Source organism: Monodon monoceros, unplaced genomic scaffold (assembly GCF_005190385.1).
Source record: "Monodon monoceros isolate NGI ecotype Baffin Bay Population unplaced genomic scaffold, NGI_Narwhal_1 Super_Scaffold_18, whole genome shotgun sequence".
In the NCBI taxonomy this organism is placed as follows: domain Eukaryota; kingdom Metazoa; phylum Chordata; class Mammalia; order Artiodactyla; family Monodontidae; genus Monodon; species Monodon monoceros.
This window is the reverse complement of record NW_021703774.1, coordinates 51,515,867-51,536,172: the sequence shown is the minus strand read 5'-3', so window position 1 is coordinate 51,536,172 and position 20,306 is coordinate 51,515,867. Positions and strand designations below refer to the sequence as shown.

The 20,306-nt window shown below is 37.0% G+C and overlaps 1 protein-coding gene across 16 annotated transcripts in view; it reads left to right on the top strand.

Annotated features, from left to right (window-relative positions):
* The window catches only part of PAPPA2 (pappalysin 2), a 556,585-nt gene that overhangs the window by 441,195 nt on the left and 95,084 nt on the right, over positions 1–20,306 (top strand). For all 16 annotated transcript variants that reach the window (XM_029227419.1, XM_029227421.1, XM_029227422.1 and 13 more), the window contains 2 exons: positions 17,107–17,242; positions 17,444–17,660. In XM_029227419.1, the coding sequence (XP_029083252.1) occupies positions 17,107–17,242; positions 17,444–17,660 (353 nt within the window). The remainder of the gene's footprint in view (positions 1–17,106; positions 17,243–17,443; positions 17,661–20,306) is intronic.

The following is a 20,306-nucleotide window of genomic DNA, read 5'->3' as shown; positions in this document are numbered from 1 at the left end:
TATTTATGATTGTTATTTAAATTTATTTGATTTTTATTAATATATTCAATTCCTCTTTTCTAATTTTGAGCTACTAGATATTTCTAGAAATTTATTAAGTTCTTCCACATATTCAAATTTAGTACTGATAGTTTTTCATAATGTGTTTTTATTATGACTCATCTCTATTTTAGGTATAGTCATCACTCCCTTTATATTGTAATTTTTGAAACTTCTTTTTCTTTTTTCTTAATTACTCATGCCTAGGTCTTCTTCAAAGAACAAATTTTAGTTTTGTTAATTTCTGTTTTTATTCTAGTTGCTATTCTCAAATTCACTGATTTCTATCCTTTTCTTTATTATTTCTTCCCTTCCTTTTTCTCTGGATTTACAATGATGTTATTTTTTAGCTTCTTGTGTTGGACACTTGGATAATTTTTCACTGTTCCATAAATTTTCCCTCTATGTGTTACTTTTATTGTAGTCCACAGATGTTGATATATAGTCCTTTTATTGTCAATCAGCCCTACGAATTTTGTAATAACTCATAATTTCTTTTTAAAATAATGTAATTTTAATAACATTTTGTTTGTTTCTAGCACTGATTTTTCAGAGCATAACAGCTTTTCTATTGTGCCAATTATATCAATATTAGATTTCTTTTCCTCCTCCGCTTGGCCCTAGGAAGCACTTAAGTAGTAATCTTTATTCATTCAGAAATTAAGGACCAGTGTGTACTAGAAATGTGTATTTTCCATTAACTGGGCAAAAAGTGTCTCCACTCTTACCATTTTTCTCTCTTTTTGTTTATATACACAAATATCTACAAAATCCTTTCTCCATTTCTTTTATTTTAAAAATTTGTGTTTTTTGCTCTTCTTTCTTTTGTTCTTTATTTGAAAATTATTTACTTATTTATTTTATTGAGGTATAATTTACATACAAGATTATCTTAGTTTTAGGTGTACAACGTAATGATTCAATGTTTGTATATATTGGGAAATGATCACCACAGTGAGTCTAGTTAACATCACCATACTTAGTTACAAATTTTTTTTCTTGTGATGAGAGCTTTTAAGATCGACTCTTTTAGCAAATTTCGAATACGCAATACAGTATTAACTATAGTCTCCATGCTGTACAGTACATGTCCTTGACTTTATAACTGAAAGTTTGTATCTTTTGACTCTCTTCACCTGTTTTGCCTACTCCCTACTGCCCACCTCTGGCAAACACTAATCTGTTCTCTGTATCTATGAGCTTGCTTTTTCTGTTTTTTTAAAAAATTCCATATATAAGTGAGGTCATGTGGTATTTGTCTTTTTCTATCTGACTTATTTCACTTAGCGTAATCCATCCATGTTGTCAGAAATGGCAAGATCTCGTTTTTTTATGGCTGAATAATATTCCATTGTATATACATGTGCCACATTTTCTTTATATATTCATCCATTGATGGACACTTAGGTTGTTTCCATATGTAGGCTATTGTAAATTATGCTGCAATGAACATATGGGTGCATTTATCTTTTTGAATTAGTCTTTTCATTTTCTTTGGCTAAAAACCCAGAAGTGGAATTGCTGGATCACGTGGTGGTTCTATTTTTTAAAAAATAAAAAATTTTGAGGAACCTCCATACTATTTTCCTTAGTTACTGCACCAATATACATTCCCACCAACTGTGCACAGCATTGCCCTTTCTCCACATCTTTCCCAATACTTGTTATTTCTTATCTTTTTGAAAGTAGTCATTCTAACAGTTTTCAGAGTACAGGTCTTTCACCACCTTGATTAAATTTATTTCTAGGTATTTTATTCTTTTTATGTAATTGTAAGTGGGACTGTTTTCTTAATTTTTCTTTCTTTTGTTATTAGCATTTAGAAATGCAACCAGTTCTATATATTGATTTTGTATCCTGCGACTTCACTGAATTCACTTATCAGTTCTAATACTTTTTTGGTGGAGTCTTTAGGGTTTTCTATATATAAAATCGTGTCATTTGCAAATAGTGACAGTTTTTCTTCTCCCTTTCCGAGGAGAATGCCCATTATTTCTTTTTCTTGCCTAATCCTCTGGCTAGAACATCCAATACTATGTTGAATAAAAGTGGCAGAAGTGGGCATCCTTGTCTTGTTCCTGAACTTGGAGGAAATGTTTTCAACTTTTCACCACCGATATGATGTTAGCCATGGACTTGTCATATATGGCCTTTATTATGTTGAGGTGTGTTTCCTGTATACCCACTTTGTTGAGATTTTTTTTATCATAAATCGATGTTGAATTTTGTCACATGCTTTTTCTGCATCTATTAAGATGATCATATGATTTTTATCCTTCATTTTCTTAACGTGGTGTATCATGTTGATTGATTTGCAAATGTTGAACCATCCTTTCATCTCTGGAATAAATTCCACTTGATCATGGTATATGATCTTTTTAACGTAATGTTGAATTTGGTTTGCTAGTATTTTGATAAGGATTTTTTTCATCTATGTTCATCAGGAATAGTAACCTGTAATTTTCTTTTATTGTGGTATCCCTGTCTGGTTTTGGTACCAGGCTAATGCTGGCCTCATAAAATGAGTTTGGAAATGTTCCCTCCTCTGCTATGTTTTGAAGAGTTCAAGAATTGGCTTCAATTCTTTAAATGTTTGGTAGAATTCACCAGTATAGATGTCTCATCCTGGACTTGTTTGTACAGAGTTTTTAAATTAATGATTTAGTCTCCTTACTAGTAATTGGTCTGTCCAGATTTTCTGTTTCTTCATTATTTGCTCTTGGAAGGTTGTATGTTTCTAGTAATTCATCCATTTTTTTTAGGTTGTTCAATTTGTTGGTGTATAATTGTATTTAGTAATCTCTTATGATTCTTTGTATTTCTGTGGTGCCTGTTGTAACATCTCCCCTTTCATTTCTGATTTTATTTATTTGAAACCTCTCTCTTTTTTTTTTCTTGGTGAATCTGGCTAAAGGTGTTTCAATTTTGTTGATCTTTTCAAAGAATCAGGGCTTAGTTTCATTGATGTTTTCTATTGTCTTTCTATTCTTTATATTATTTATTTTTGCTCTATTCTTTGTTATTTCCTTCCTTCTTCAGGCTTTGTGTGTTCTTCTTTTTCTAGTTCCTTTAGTTGTAAAGTTAGATTGTTTATTTGAGATTTTTCTTATTTCTTGAGGTAGCCATTTATTTCTATGAACTTCCCTATTAAAACTGCTTTAGCTGCATCCTATTAATATTGGTATATTGTATTTCCATTTTCATTTGTCTCAAGGTATTTTATGGTTTCTCTTTTGATTTCTTCATTGACACATTGGTGTTCAGTAGCATGTTGTTTAGTCTTCACATGTTTGTGGATTTTCCAGTTTTCTCCTTGTAACTGATTTCTAGTTCATACAATTGTGGTCAGAAAATATGCTTAATATGATTTCAATCTTCTTAAATTTGTTAAGACTTGTTTTGTGCCCTAACATATGATCTATCTTGAGAACGTTTCATGTGCACTTTGAAGAATGTGTATTCTGTTGTTTTTGGATTGAATATTCCGTATATATCTAAGTTCATCTGGTCTATTTTGTTGTTTAAAGCCTATGTTTCTGTATTGATTTTCTGTCCATTGATGTAAGTGGAGTATTAACGTCCCCTACTATTATCGATTGTTGCCAATGTCTCCCCTTATGTCTGTTAACATTTGCTTTATATATTTCGGTGCTCCTATGTTGAGTTTATAAATATTTACAGTAGTTTTATCTCTTTGTTGGATTGATGCCTTTATCAATATATAATGTCCTCCTTGTCTTTATTACAGTCTTTGTTTTAAAGTCTATTTTGTCTGATATAAGAAGAGCTACCTCAACTTTCTTTTGGTTTCCATTTGCATGGAACATCTTTTTCCATCCTTTCACTTTCAGTCTGTGTATGTCTTTATGTCTGAAATGAGATTCTATAAGTGTTATTAGATGGGTTTTGTATATTTTTTGTTCAGTCAGCAACTTTATGTCTTTTGATTGGAGAATTGAGCCTATTTACATTTAAAGTAATTATTGATAAGTATGCACTTATTGACATTTTGTTAGTTGTTTCCTCGCTGTTTTGTAGTTTCTCTTTTTACTAGCCTTTCTCTTGATCTCTTGCTTTGTGGTTTGATGACTTTTTTTAGTGATATGCTTAGTTTCCTTTTTCATTATCTATTACAGGTTTTGTGTATCTATTATAGTCCTATGCTATATTAATGGCATACTTATGCTAAAAAAACTTTTTTCTTTGACATTTAAATTTATGTGGTGTGCCGTTTGTTTTTGCTAAATCTAGCAACTCTTCTGATTTTTTTATTTAATAAATTAGAAGGTAATCCTCTATTCAGAGGTCCATCCAGAACACCACAACCATACAGAAAGCTGTCCAGATTTCATAATTTAGCAAAAAAGAAAAAGCTCATGTGTAGAAGGCACCTAGTCCAGTCACAACTTTGGATTCTTTGACTTTATTCATAGAAAAGTTGACAAGGCCCTTTGTCAGAGTCTATTCACTTTATACAGATTTCTAAAAATATTAGTTATCTGAATTTCAGTCTTTTACAGGAAAGGTGCTACCAATTTAGTCAGGGAGTTAGAAACTGACTAAAAATATATGCTCAGAGGAACATTGTAAGCTCTGTTTTTACCATTTATCAGTTATGACCTTATATAAATCATATATCCTTCTTGGGCACCATTTTTCTTAGAGTTAAAATGAGGTTCTTGGACCAGATGATTCCTTCCAGCTCTGCATTTTATTTCAAGTTTGATGGTGAATTTTAAAAAGAATGATATAATAAACAAATATGATTAATATAATAATTGTAGTCTTAGGCTATCAAATGCTAAGGACAAAGTTAATTATATCTATTGATACTTTTAGAGCTCTCCTACTCAAAATATGGTTGGCTTCCAGAAGTATCAGTGTCACATGAGATCTAGGTAGAAATACAGAATCTCAGATCTACTAAATCAGAATCTGCATTTAAACATGATTCTCAGGTGATTTGTGTGCACATTAAAGTTTGAGAAGCACTACTTTAGAGGATTGTTATCTCATCATTCAGTAAAATAATTGATGTTCAAAATGATGCCTCCAATTATCAAGTGAAAATTCACTGAGGTACAGAATCCTCTTTTTAAGAGGGAAGAAAAATTTCTAATTTATATTGTGATTATTTCTGTACACATGATTTAAATTTCTGAAAAGTTCTTGCTTTCCAAAATAAAATTTTCTCTTTGGAAAATTAACCTACATGGATTCCTGCAGTCTCTGGGAATCCTAAAAAAGCAAAGATGACTATGCATATATGATTTTAATTTCCATCAAAAACTAGCCTAGTGCACTGAAAGAGGAACTGCATCTCCCTGTGGCTAAACAGTTTATCCCCAGAGGTAAAAGACTCATTTTCCATTTTCCTATCTGATTGCTACTAATCTAACTTTGATTTTACATGAAAGCTTTTGCAGGCCCTAGTTATGACAACTTAGCAGACTCTAAGTTTCATAAATAATTGGAATAGCAATTTTTTTTTAACCAGAAGGGAAGATTTCTTGGCTCTCCATTGAATCCCTCATCCCCTCACTTATGCATTCTCGTTCCCAAGAGAACCTTCATTATCTGTATTTCGTAATACCTTTTCTCATTCTCAGACTTTGTCTTAAGTGGAGTTTCCCCAGGATTCAGACTCTGAGATAAAGATTTGCAGAAAAGTTTATCAAGAACTTTCCTTGGAATCAACACCTATGGGGGAATGAAAGAACTAGGAGTTGGCAGAGAGAGGAGTAGAACTATGAAACAGCCACACAAAAGTGTCAGCATCCTACAGGGAGCTACGATGGCCCTTCAGAGTTGTCCCACCTTGTATACCACTCAATCCTATGAAAAGGCCATTGGACATGGGTTTCTTCTCTCCCCCTACTCCAGGGAAGTGGCATAACCTTGTGGAGGCTTTCTTTCTCTGAGGGCGGTTTCTGGAAAGAGACTTGATGTGAGCTGAATGCTCAGTCATGAAGAAGGGGATTTCAGTGGTACACCACAGTATTCACTACAGATTTGGTTTTGCCTTTCTGATCCCCCTCTGAGTCTCTCAAATTCTTCTAACACGAATTCTCTGCAGACTTAGCCCTGGTGTCTGAAATCACAAATGAGGAGATGCTCTTAGAATTGAATTGAGCCAATAAGCTGATTTTGATCTGAGCCCTTCCATTGACTTGCCAAATCATACATTGTCAAATGCCTCCTCCTGGGTGGTGGGGGTCATAAGGGAGGTTTCTTCTTCATTTCATAAAATGACAAGTTGACCTCACTCTTCTGAAAAAAGGACTACATAAGCTCATGGTGTTTATAACCTTACTTGTACTATGAAGGAATAACACTAGAAATCAACTGGGTTTTGACCAATATCAAGAGAGACAGGAGCTTGAACACGGGAAGGAAGTCAAACCAGGTTCAAAACCCCCTCCACATTTTGACTCACATCCTCAAGTACAGAGGCCACCAAGAGGCCTCAAGCTCAGAGACAAGAAGCTAGTTGCCTCACACCTTCCCTTCATCTGTTAGATTTGGACTTCAGGTAACATACCTTGAAACTTTGAGAGTTAATGTCTCCCTTGTCAAATTTCTTAAGTCTACATAGACAGCAATATTATTAGGGTGAACCGTATAAAATTGCCAATATTTGATAGCTTTTCACCTACAAAAAAAACCATGTGGGTCAACCAATTGTGTAAGCATTCTTAATCTAATTTCTGTTGACCCTAACCGAACTATGAATGGCTTTCAAAGTGTTCTCTTAGCTCCCTGAAATAGTACAACTTTTTTATATCTAAGTATTTATGTGACTTCATTTTTTTGTGGGGAGAGAGGGCACACATGTCAACAAATTTTCTAACAAATTTGTTATTTTCTGCTAACCCAAATTAGGAATCCCTGGGCAGTCAGAAGAACACAGAAAACCCAAATTCCTAACTGTCTAGCATTCAGCTAGAGGAAGTCACTTAAGCTCTCAGAATCCTACGTTTCACTTGTATAGTATAACCTTTGTATCCTGGGGATATTATAATAAAAAGGTCTCAAATAGGAACAAAAACCCAATGAGCTTATTGGAGGCTCCAGCAAGGCATGTGATCATGTTTGGCAAACTGTATAGTGCTATGCAAAATGAAAATAATATGTGCTCACTTTCTCCTGTTCAAGGGCCTTCCCTTTCTCTCTGGAATCAGGAAGTGCCACAGATGAATGAAAATGGAAAAGCACACACAAAAAATAACATCTCAGTAATAACCAAAAGCATTTTAAAACCTCAGAGAAGATTCTTTTCAAGTTTGTGGTATAGTTTTATGTTCTGCTGTCCAGGTACCTCCACAAAGGATGACCTGGACGTCGAAATGCTTGGTCTGGGAGTCTATTAAGTGTGTTTGTACCCAGCAGGCAGATTGAAGAGGGATTTCTTAAGCCCCAACAGTTCTGCACCAAGAAAACATTCTTTCAGTCTTACCCCCCACAAGTGGCCAGAAGTTAGATCCAGCAGTTAATGTGAAGGCTTTGGATGGAAAGCAATTGAGTGTACAGGACTGGTTTTCCACTCTATCAGTAAGTCTCAGCCTATCTGCCTATCATCTATCTATCTAACTATCTATCTATCTATCTATCTATCTATCTATCTATCTATCTTCCTATTATCTATCTATCTATATCTATCTAATCCATATTTTCTCTGTTTCAAAGTACTTTGCTGGGGATTCGCTGAGCTAATTTCACTGGCAAACATTTTATTTTTAGACTGTTCCTCAGTCCTGAGAATCAATTGCTTTTCTAAAAGATCTTGCCTCCTTTCTGATATCTAACTATACTTTGTCTTCTTCATAAAAGCCACATTCAAATTAATTTTATATTGCCCTGTAATACATAAATGCAATCTCCTTGTTAAAACAAATAATAAAACTTTACAAATAAAGCTTACAAGTCCCTTGACCTCTTAGCATCTTGGACTTTTCTCTTGGGCCATGCCTGGTCCTCATTTCAGATCTGAATAGTCCCCGAGGAGGTGCATCTGGTGTGCTTTGTCCTGAAAGGGGCTGCTCTTCATATTGTACATTTGATGTGCTGATTAGAGGAGTGTCATACTTGTAGTGGCAAAGGTGACATGGGGTAGAATGAGCAGAGATTTGTGTTGACAAATTTTCTGCTCCGGCCAATACCTATTTTCACATTTAGGAACATAAAATCCATTATTTATTTCATAAAAAATAAAAATAGCCTAGACCATTATATATATTAAGATAGCTCTGCTTGGCTGTGGAAAGACCAGCTTATTATTTTCTTTATAATAAAATTTTTTTGGCTGCGTTGGGTCTTCGTTGCTGCACACGGGCTTTCTCTAGTTGTGGCGAGCAAGGGCTACTCTTCGTTGCAGTGTGCAGCCTTCTCATTGTGGTGGTGGAGTCTCTTGTTCCAGAGCACGGGCTCTAGGCATGCAGGCTTCAGTAGTTGTGGCTCACGGGCTCTAGAGCACAAGCTAACTAGTTGTGGCACTTAGGCTTAGTTGCTCCGCAGAATGTTGGATCTTCCCAGACGAGGCACTGAACCCATGTCCCCTGCATTGGCAGGTGGATTCTTTTTTTTTTTTTTTAACATCTTTATTGGAGAATAATTGCAATGGTGTGTTAGTTTCTGCTGTATAACAAAGTGAATCAGCTATATGTGTACATATATGCCCATATCTCCTCCTCCTTGCATCTCCCTCCCACCCTCCCTATCCCACCCCTCTAGGTGGTCACAGAGCACCTAGCTGATCTCCCTGTGCTATGCGGCTGCTTACCACTAGCTATCTATTTTACATTTGGTAGTGTATATATAAGTCCATGCCACTCACTCACTTCGTTCCAGCATACCCTTCCCCCTCCCCATGTCCTCAAGTCCATTCTCTACAGCTGCGTCTTTATTCCTGTCCTGCCCCTAGGTTCTTCAGAACCTTTTTTTCTTTTTTTAGATTCCACATATATGGGTTAGAATGGGTTAGAATACGGTATTTGGTTTTCTATTTCTGACTTACTTCACTCTGTCTCTAGGTCAATCCACCTCACTACAAATAACTCAATTTCGCTTCCTTTTATGGCTGAGAAATATTCCATTGTATATATGTGCCACATCTTCTTTATCCATTCATCTGTCGATGGACACTTAGGTTGCTTCCATGTCCTGGCTATTGTAAATAGAGCTGCAATGAATACTGTGGTACATGACTCTTTTTGAATTATGGTTTTCACAGGGTATATGCCCAGTAGTGGGATTGCTGGGTCAGATGGTAGTTCTATTTTTAGTTTTTTAAGGAACCTCCCTACTGTTCTGCATAGTGGCTGTATTAATTTACATTCCCACTAATAGTGCAAGAGGGTTCCCTTTTCTCCACACCCTCTCCAGCTTTTATTGTTTGTAGATTTTTTGATGATGGCCATTCTGACCAGTGCAAGATGATACCTCATTGTAGTTTTGATCTGCATTTCTCTAATGATTAGTAACGTTGAGCATCTTTTCATGTGTTTGTTGGCAATCTGTATATCTTCTGTGGAGAAATGTCTATTTAGGTCTTCTGCCCATTTCTGGATTGGGTTGTTTGTTTTTTGGATACTGAGCTACATGAGCTGCTTGTATATTTTGGAGATTAATCCTTTGTCAGTTGCTTCGTTTGCAAGTATTTTCTCCCATTCTGAGGTTGTCTTTTCGTCTTGTTTATGGTTCCTTTGCTTTGCAAAAGCTTTTAAGTTTCATTAGGTCCCATTTGTTTATTTTTGTTTTTATTTCCATTTTTTTGTAGGAGGTAGCCAAAAAGGATCTTGCTGTGATTTATGTCATAGTGTGTTTTGCCTATTTATTCCTCTAAGAGTTTTATAGTGTCTAGCCTTACATTTTGGTCTTTAATCCATTTTGAGTTTATTTTTGTGTATGGTTTTAGGGAGTGTTCTAATTTCATTCTTTTACATGTAGCTGTCCAGTTTTCCCAGCACCACTTATTGAAGCAGCTGTCTTTCCTCCATTGTATATTCTTGCCTCCTTTATCAAGATAAGGTGACCATATCTTCTTGGGTTTCTCTGGGATTTCTATTCTGTTCCATTGATCTATATTTCTGTTTTTGTGCCAGTACCATGCTGTCTTGATTACTGTAGCTTTGTAGTATAGTCTGAAGTCAGAGTGCCTGATTCCTCCAGCTCTGTTTTTCTTTCTCAAGATTGCTTTGGCTATTCAGGGTCTTTTGTGTTTCCATAAAGATTGTGAAATTTTTGTTCTACTTCTGTGAAAAATGCCAGTGGTAGTTTGATAGGGATTGCACTGAATCTGTAGATTGCTTTGGGTAGTATAGTCATTTTCACAATATTGATTCTTCCAATCCAAGAACATGGTATATCTCTCTGTCTGTTTGTATCATCTTTAATTTCTTCCATCAGTGTCTTATAGTTTTCTGCATATGGGTCTTTTGTCTCCTTAGTTAGGTTTATTCCTAGGTATTTTATTCTTTTCGTTGCAATAGTAAATGGGAGTGTTTCCTTAATTTCTCTTTCAGATTTTTCATCATTAGTGTATAGGATTGCAAGAGATTTCTGTGCATTAATTTTTTGTCCTGCTACTTTACCAGATTCATTGATTAGCTCTAGTAGTTTTCTGGTAGCGTCTTTAGGATTCTCTATGTAGAGTATCATGTCATGTGCAAACAGTGACAGTTTTACTTCTTCTTTTCCAATTTGGATTCATTTTATTTGTTTTTCTTCTATGATTGCTGTTGCTAAAACTTCCAAAACTATGTTGAATAATAGCGGTGAGACAGGCAACCTTGCCTTGTTCCTGATCTTTGTGGAAATGATTTCAGTTTTTCACCATTGTGGACGATGTTGGCTGTGCGTTTGTCATATACGGCCTTTATTATGTTGAGGTAAGTTCCATCTATGCCTACTTTCTGGAGGGTTATTATCATAAATCAATGTTGAATTTTGTCAAAAGCTTTTACTGCATCTATTGAGATGATCATATAGTTTTTCTCCTTCAATTTGTTAATATGGTTTATCACATTGATTGATTTGCATATATTGAAGATCCTTGCATTCCTTGGATAAGCCCCACTTGATCATGGTGTATGATCCTTTTAATGTGCTGTTGGATTCTGTTTGCTAGTATTTTGTTGAGGACTTTTGCATCTATGTTAATCAGTAATATTGGCCTGTAGTTTTCTTTTTTTGTGACATCTTTGGCTTTGGCATCAGGGTGCTGGTGGCCTCATAGAATGAGTTTGGGAGTGTTCCTCCCTCTTCTATATTTTGAAAGATTTTGAGAAGGATAGGAGTTATCTCTTCTCTAAATGTTTGATAGAATTCATCTGTGAATCCATCTGTTCCTAGGCTTTTGTTTGTTGGAAGATTTTTAATCACAGTTTCAATTTCAGTGCTTGTGATTGGTCTGTCTATATTTTCTTTTTCTTCCTGGTTTAGTCTTGGAAGGTTGTGATTTTCTAAGAATTTTCCCATTTCTTCCAGGTTGTCCATTTTATTGGCATATAATTGCCTGTAGTAATCTCTCATGATCCTTTGTATTTCTGCAGTGTCAGTTGTTACTTCTCCTTTTTCATTCCTAATTCTATTGATTTGAGTCTTCTCTCTTTTTTTCTTGATTAGTCTGGCTAATGGCTTATCAATTTTGTTTATCTTCTCAAAGAAGCAGCTTTTAGTTTTATTGATCTTTTCTATCATTTCTTTCATTTCTTTTTCATTTATTTCTGATGTGATCTTCATGATTTCTTTCCTTCTGCTAACTTTGGGGTTTGCTTTTCTTTCTCTAATTGCTTTAGGTGTAAGGTTAGGTTGTTTATTTGAGATGTTTCTTGTTTCATCAGGTAAGATTTTATTGCTATAAACTTCCCTCTTAGAACTGCTTTTGCTGCATCCCATAGGTTTTGGATCATCATGTTTTCATTGTCATTTGTTTCTAGGTATTTTTTGATTTCCTCTTTGATTTCTTCAGTGATCTCTTTCTTATTTAGTAGTGTATTGCTTAGCCTCCATGTGTTTGTATTTTTTTCAGATATTTTTCCTGTAATTGATATCTAGTCTCATAGTGTTGTGGTCGGAAAAGACACTTGATACGATTTCAATTTTCTTAAATTTTCCAAGGCTTGATTTGTGACCCAAGATATGATCTATCCTAGAGAATGTTTCCATGAGAACTTTTAAAAACGTGTATTCTGTTGTTTTTGGCTGGAATGTCCTATAAATATCAATTAAGTCCATTTTGTTTAATGTATCATTTAAAGTTGTGTTTCCTTATTTATTTTCATTTTGGATGATCTGTCCATTGGTGAAAATGGGTTGTTAAAGTCCCCCACTATTATTGTGTTACTGTCTATTTCCCCTTTTCTGGCTGTTAGCATTTGCCTTATGTATTGAGGTGCTCCTATGTTAGGTACATAAATATTTACAGTTGTTATATCTTCTTCTTGGATTGATTCCTTGATCCTTATGTAGTGTCCTTCTTTTTCTCTTTTAATAGTTTTTTGTTTGTTTGTTTGTTTTGTTTTTGCGGTACACAGGCCTCTCACTGTTGCGGCCTCTCCCGTTGCGGAGCAGAGGCTCCGGACGCGCAGGCCCAGCGGCCATGGCTCACGGACCCAGCCGCTCCCCGGCATGTGGGATCCTCCCAGACCAGGGCACGAACCTGCATTCCCTGCATCGGCAGGCAGACTCAACCACTGAGCCACCAGGGAAGCCCTCTTGTAATAGCTTTTATTTTAAAGTCTATTTTGTCTGATATGAGAATTGCTACTCCAGCTTTCACTTGATTTCCATTTGCGTGGAATATCTTTTTCCATGCCCTCACTTTCAGTCTGTTTGTGTCTCTAGGTCTGAAGTGGGTCTCTTGTAGACAGCATTTCTACAGGTCTTTTTTTGCATCCATTCAGCCAGTCCTTTTCTTTTGGTTGTAGCATTTAATCCATTTACATTTACAGCAATTATTGATGTATATCTTCCTATTACCACTTTCTAATTGTTTTGGGTTTGTTTTTGTAGGTCTTTTCCTTCTCTTGTGTTTCCTGCCTAGAGAATTTCCTTTAGCATTTGTTGTAAAACTGGTTTGGTAGTGCTGAGTTCTCATAGCCTTTGCTTGTCTGTAAGGTTTTTTATTTTTCCTTCGAATCTGAATGAGATCCTTGCTGGGTAGAGTCATCTTGGTTGTAGGTTTTTCCCTTTCACCACTTTAAGTATGTCCTGCCATTCCCTTCTGGCTCGCAGATTTTCTGCTGAGAAATCATCTGTTAACCTTATGGGAATTCCCTTGTATACTATTTCTTGCTTTTCCTTGCTGCTTTTATTATTTTTCCTTGTATTTATTTTTTGATCGTTTGATTAATACGTGTCTTGGCATGTTTCTCCTTGGATTTATCCTCTGTGGGACTCTCTGTGCTGTGTTCTCGATTGCCTATTTCCTTTCCCATATTAGGAAAGTTTTCAGCTATAATATCTTCAAATATTTTCTCAGTCCCTTTCTTTTTCTCTTCTTCTTTTGGAACCCTATAATTTGAATGTTGGTGCATTTAATGTTGTCCCAGAGGTCTTTGAGACTGTCCTCAATTCTTTTCATTCTTTTTTCTTTAATCGCTCTGCAGTAGTTATTTCCACTATTTTATCTTCCAGGTCACGTGTCCGTTCTTCTGCCTCAGTTTTTCTGCTATTGATTCCTTCTAGAGAATTTTAAATTTCATTTTTTGTGTTGTTTCTCTTTGTTTGTTTGCTCTTTAGTTCTTCTAGGTCCTTGTTAAGCATTTCTTGTATTTTCTCCATTCTATTTCCAAGATTTTGGATCAACTTTACTGTCATTACTCTGAATTCTTTTCCAGGTAGACAGCCTATTTCCTCTTCGTTTGGTCTGGTGGGTTTTTACCCTGCTCCTTCATTTTCTGTGTATTTCTCTGTCTTCTCATTTTGGTTAACTTACTGCATTTGGGGTCTCCTTTTCACAGGCTGCAGGTTCATATTTCCCATTGTTTTTTGTGTTTGCCCCCAAACACAAACCTTTGGGTAAGGTTGGTTCAGTGGGTTATGTAGGCTTCCCGGTGGAGGGGACTGGTGCCTGTTTTCCAGTGGATGAGGCTGGATTTTGCCTTCCTGCGGGCAGGGCCTGGCATGCAGATTCTTAACCACTGCGCCACCTGGGAAGTCCAAGAGCAGCTTTTAAAAATATCTTCTTTGTCCACATAAAGTATACACTTTTAGTTTTCTAATTATACAGCCAATTCTAGAAATTTCTTTGTCTATATATACATAAAAATAGGTTTTTAATAAATGCATATTGAACTGAATTTTTAAAACTATTAAAATAGTTATATATACAAAGTATATTTTTCATATATCCCATTTATAAAGTAGAGATACATTCTATACCAAGAGCTTCAAGTATTACCAATTACTATGGAAGCAGAACCTGGAGTATCAGTTCACATGTACAAGTGCCATTTTAAAAAAACATATATGAAATTTTTTAGCCCATAAATTTCATAAAAGTGTAATTCTCTATATACCAAAATATATGGTTGTATGTTTAATTTTAAAACTTTCTTCTTTATTGTTGTCTTCCTGAAGTATAAACAGGATAAAAAATAATTCCTTTTTGGAAATAAGAATTACTGAGTCCTTACTAGATGGTAGGCACTCTCCTATGTGCTTTTACGTGATTTCATTTCATCCTCATAGTAGCCACCTGAGATAGGTAGTATATCTGTTTCTCAGATGTGGAAGAGGCACCCTATGCTCAGAGAGGAGAGATGGATAGTTCAGATCTACCCAGCTAGTAAAGATGGATTAAACCCAGGGTTCTGCCTGGCCAACACACCCTCCAGAATGGTGAACTCACTTGATTCCCTTTACCGTGGCTCAGATTCATTATGAACATATGTGCAGGCTCAAACTTGTCTCTCTGCTTTTGAGGTTCCAATAGTTGTGTTAGAGTGTTATACTTCTTTGTGTCTAGTTGCTACTGTGAATCATATCAGGTATTCAGATGAGAATGAAGTTTGGCTACCTCTCTGTGTCACTGTGAGAGAAAATGCCCAAGACTTGGCATCCAGTACCATGATCAAACCCTTGTCTCTCGTTGCTTTGTGTATCCCAACATTTCTCTGCTGATGTCTCACCTGTGGTTTTCCTACTTAAGCCATGGACTGGAAATCCTGGCATAGCTGCTTCCCACAAGTCAAGGCACAGAGACACTGCGACCAAGAGCAGGCTTTAAGGTTCAAAGTGATTTGGGATTCAAAGACCCGTAGAGCAAGGAGATGCAAAACGAGATGGAGGTTTTGGGCATGGGCCCTCAAGATGGAGAAATCCACACCATAAGGCCTACAAATTAGCTTCAGGTGGGTGGTGACTATTTTGGGACCCAACAGACAGTGGGAAAACTGAGCTCTCCTGTTGCTCATTGAAGCCATTCCATTCTTCGAGTCTGAGACCTACTGAGGTAAAGCCACCAGGTACTTGTTTGGACTCTGTTTGTTCCTGGCTCAGGAAACAACCCAGAGCTTTCTTCCAGTACTCAGGTCTCTTTTGTGGTGTATGAAAAGGAAGAGGTTGTGGGAGTTCCCAGGGCACTTTGATGTCATTTGGGGCTGGGGTTGAGGGCTTTGCATTAGGCTCCTGGTTACCTTATGGTGTGTTTCATGTCTAGCCCTCATCCAGCCAGGAACAAAGGACCTTGTATTGCAAGCCATAACCTATGGGTCTGGAAGTTTCTTAAGTTATAAAGAAATATTTATTACTTCAAAGAGGGGAAATGAAAAGGAGGAGAAAAAGACTCTGTAAAAAAAGAGTGTGGCTGGTCTTTCCCTCAAAGGAGGAAAGGAAGAAGGGAGAGTTGTGCTACATTGACCACTGAAAATCATAAAATCACCCTAATTGAGCCAGCAGTGCAAATGGACACTCTATAAACACACCACCAAGGCTCAGGAAAAATCAGTCTGCAGACAAGGAAGAATTCTTATTAAAATGGAAAACATGTTTTACTCTCCTGCTCCTCATTTTAAGAAAAGACCTCTGCCATTAGATGTTGTACCCTGCTCTGACACTGAGGACAGTTTTTCTGGAGCTTTATCCCCTTCAGAACCTGATAAAAAGCTAGAGAAATACACACAGAAGGTTGTACAGTCCAGCACCAGATTCTAATAATGCAACAACCATCCAACACCAGGGAAGACTGGAGTTAATTCTCAATAGAAATTAAGAGTAATGTTGAGCTATAGGAAATAAAAGTAGAATTACTACATCAAATAATTTCAATATGGAAAATAAGTTCTCCAGGTCATTCCCCAATCTCTGAGGTGTTTTCTTTTATATTAAAGGATTTCCAGGGACAAAACATCCATAGTTTAGTGTGAAAGACTGTTTCTTTGTTAATTAGTCTAGCCATCTAGGTATATTTCTTATAGATAACTGAATTTTCCTGTGAATTTTCATTGTTGGCTTATTCTTCAGCCATGGATAGGGTATATGGGCTTGAGGCACCAAAAAAATAAGAATAAACAGTTTGGCAGCTTCTAATCTCAGAAGCAACCGAATCTTCAATAGCTTCTCTCCCATGGCATAGTTCAAAAGCTAAGTGAGAGGTTCTGATAAAAACTTTAAGGGAGAGATAAGGAGATAGGGAAGGATAATTAGCTATGCCACTTCAGAACAAAGTGTTAGCAAGGTGATACTCTTGTCCACGTCTCTCACTTTGGAGGTAGGGAGGTATTGTCTACCTATGCTGTAGTTTACTGTCTCCAGAGATGGTCTATTTGAGTGATCTTTTTGAGAAATGTAAAGAAAGATTCAAGTGACAAGCAATTGGTTGACATAAAAAGTCTCATAAAAAGATGGGAAGCTCAGTAGCTGAAAGCTATCTTCTTTCCAGCTAATTTTGACTTTTGATGTGACTGTGGCTATCTTTCTGTGCCTACTCCATGTTTTTTCCCATTGTAAAGGAGAAGGGAGCTCTTTATGAGTGGTGAGCTATTTGAGAAGTATAAAAATAGTGTGACACGTGCCTTGATAGCCCACTGGAAATAATGGCTCGTACGTGTATGTGCTTATGCCTAGGTTTGTTTCAATAGGCCAGGAGTGGCCACAGCAATTTTCATTTTCTTGACATCTGATGGCCTGGTGCCTGGGGAACATCAGCGGCCAACAGTGACCCTTTACCTGACCGATATCAGTGGAAACAACCACTCTCTTGGTGAGTCTGACAGTTATCCCTTTAGGACCACTAGAGGACAATCCATTAGACCCAGGAATCAGCTTGATGTCTGTCTCTGATATTGTTTGAGACCTTGCTTACATCATACAGCTATTGAGAAGATAAAATGAATACTAGATATGGAAACTTGGTACTACATGAAAGACTTAAAATATTATTCATCTCCTTGTTTCTCTTCAGGAAGCTATGAACTGTCATGCCAGCATAACCCACTGGTTATCAATGTAACCCATCACTCGAACGTCCTCTTCCACCATACCACCTCAGTGCTGCTGAAGTTCTCATCCCCACTGGTGGGCATCTCAGCAGTGGCTCTAAGGACATCCTCCATCATAAGTCCTTCAGCTTCCAACAACTGCATCCCAGATCACGAGGGGCAAAATCATCAGGGACAGAGGTACAAAGTCCCCTTTCTTCCTTTTTTTCTTTCTTTTTGTTGTGATGTGTTGCTATCATTTTCATACATACTATTGTATATATAGTGGGTGCTTGTTCACTAACTAAAAATGGGTCTAAGAACTTCTAAAAAGACTTAAGAAGCAAGCAAAGAACAATGCATAGAAGGCACACTTGCGTTTTATATTTTGCTCTTCTTTCCTTAGCTGAGAATAATGTTTATGTAAATATTTATCATCTTTAAGGTCGTAAAATCTTTTTTACATATAAAACCACTGCCTTCACATCAACATTGTTATGTAAACTGCCAAAAATTCTCTGCCAAAAACTCAGTGTTCCCTAAGCGATGTATATTTTTTTACTTGTTCCCACCTGGACAGTGTATATAGCAAGTTTAACAATTAGTTTCTAAGGCATGTCATATAATCAATTAGATTTACATATGGAAATCAGGACTACATTAGCTATAGGTGGCCTTCTGTGGACATCTGTTAATTGTCATCTAGATAGCATTTCCTGGACTCTCAGCTCCTGCTAGTAAGGAACTGTTCTTCATAGCATTGGTATGCCCAAGGTTGGCCCTGATGGGGCAAGGAGCAAGCCAAACACAGTAATCTGTGCTGTACTTGGGCTGGACTCATTCTGTGAAAGGTCTAATCAGTTGAGCGGCACTGTAGGTAACAGGGTTTGTTCCCTCAAGGAGTGAAGTGTCAGGCAATTGGGATCCTGGTCACAAAAGCTGGAGTTGCAGGCAGCACTCCATCACCAAGGAGGAACTCTGATACCACCTTGCCCAACCTAGGTATCCCAGAAACCCAACCTTGATTAGGGAATAAGTGTAGACAGTACTAATATAGTATATTAGTTATCTTTTGCTGTGCAGCAAATTATAGCAAAATTTAGTGGCTTATCACGGTTTCTGTCAGAGAGGAATCTGGGTGCAACTCAGCTAGGTGCCTGTGGCTTAGAGTCTCTTATGAGGTTGCCATCAGCTGTGGGCTAAGCGTGCAGTAACCTCAAGGCTCGAGTGGAGCTGGAGAATTCACTTCCAAGTTCACTCATGTGGCTGTGGCAAGCCTCGGGAGATCTGCATCCAAACTCACTCACACAGGTGCTAGCAGTGGGCACACTCACATAGGCATGGCTCAGTTCCTTGCCATGTGGGCGTCTCCATAAGGTGCCTGAGTGTCCTTATGACATGGCGGCTAATAATCCAAAAAATAAAGAGAACCAGAGAGGGTGAGTACATGTGAGTCTGCCCAGAAAGGAAGCCAGTCTTTTTATAACATAATGTTGGAATTGACAACCCATTACTTCTGGTATATTCTATTGATTAGAAATGAGTCAGTTAGTTCAGCCCATACTCAAGAGGATGGATGTGCATCAAGGCCCGAGTCATTAGGTGCCATTTATCACATGCGGTAATAGTAGTTTATGTTAATCAAGCACTAACTATGTGTCAGACATTGTTGTAAGTGCTAGGAAGGGATAGGGTCCAGGTAATGGACATTGCAACACTAGCTAGTTCATCTGCAACTTTTAAGTCTCCTTAGTGAGCAAAAGTCTTCAAATATTAATGTAAGAATGTAGACTATTAAAATAGCATTTTTTTACTAGAATTATTGCCTCTGTCTCATGTGTTTTCCAATTATTTTCTCTATTGGTTCTACCTCTGGCCTCAAGCCATACAGAATTTCTTTCAGGTCCCTGAAACATGTGTTCTTGTTGAGCTCCATGTCTTTGCACACAATGTTCCTACTTTCTTGAATGCTGTCCAGTACTTCTTCACTTCAACTCACACTTGACCATCATGATTCACCTTCGTCTATGAATTTTTGGCAAACTCCCTCCCTGTTTCCATAGGACATTGTACACAACCCATGCTTTACAAAGGCAGCTATCACATAAATATACCTATTTATTTATCTGTTGTTCTTTCCCACTCTGAGCTCCCTGCAGTAGGAATTCTGCTCAGTATCTCTCAGTACCTACTAAAGGCCCTGGCGCATAAGAGGTGTCAGAAACTGTGCATTGAATGACAGTTACAGATTTTATCTCTAAATCTTCCACGGGACAGAACTGAACAAGCAAAGCAAAAAGGAAGTCACAACCTCTGTAGACCCCAAGGGACAAGAATTCCCCTCACAACAACAGCTGTGAAGTTTTGACAAAGAAGTTGATTAATTATGATCACTGCTGCTAGTTCTTCACTTATTTTCATTTGGCACTGTGGGAAAAACAAGTTTTATACGCATGCATGCAAACCAGTAGAAATAAGATATGATTCTCCAGTTTACACAGAGTGTATCTGGAATGCACGAGAATTTCCAAACCACATGTGACTGACAGGAGCCATGCAAATTGGCTTTTCCTTTTTGGCCAGAAAATCAGTGCAATATAGTAAATTTTGATACACAGGGAACCTAATAGATCCCGCATATTTTCTTTGTGGACAGATTTAAAATCTAAATCCCTGTGTATTCTCAAAGAGTAGAAGCCTTTTAGCATCTTTGTATCAATCACAGTTGTAAATGTAGATAGACCATAATATGAAACCCTCAAATTCTGGGCATAGTGAGAGGGATTCCTGGCTACCTCCTTCTTACCCCTTATGACCTGAATTACATTAATACTAAAATGGGCAAGG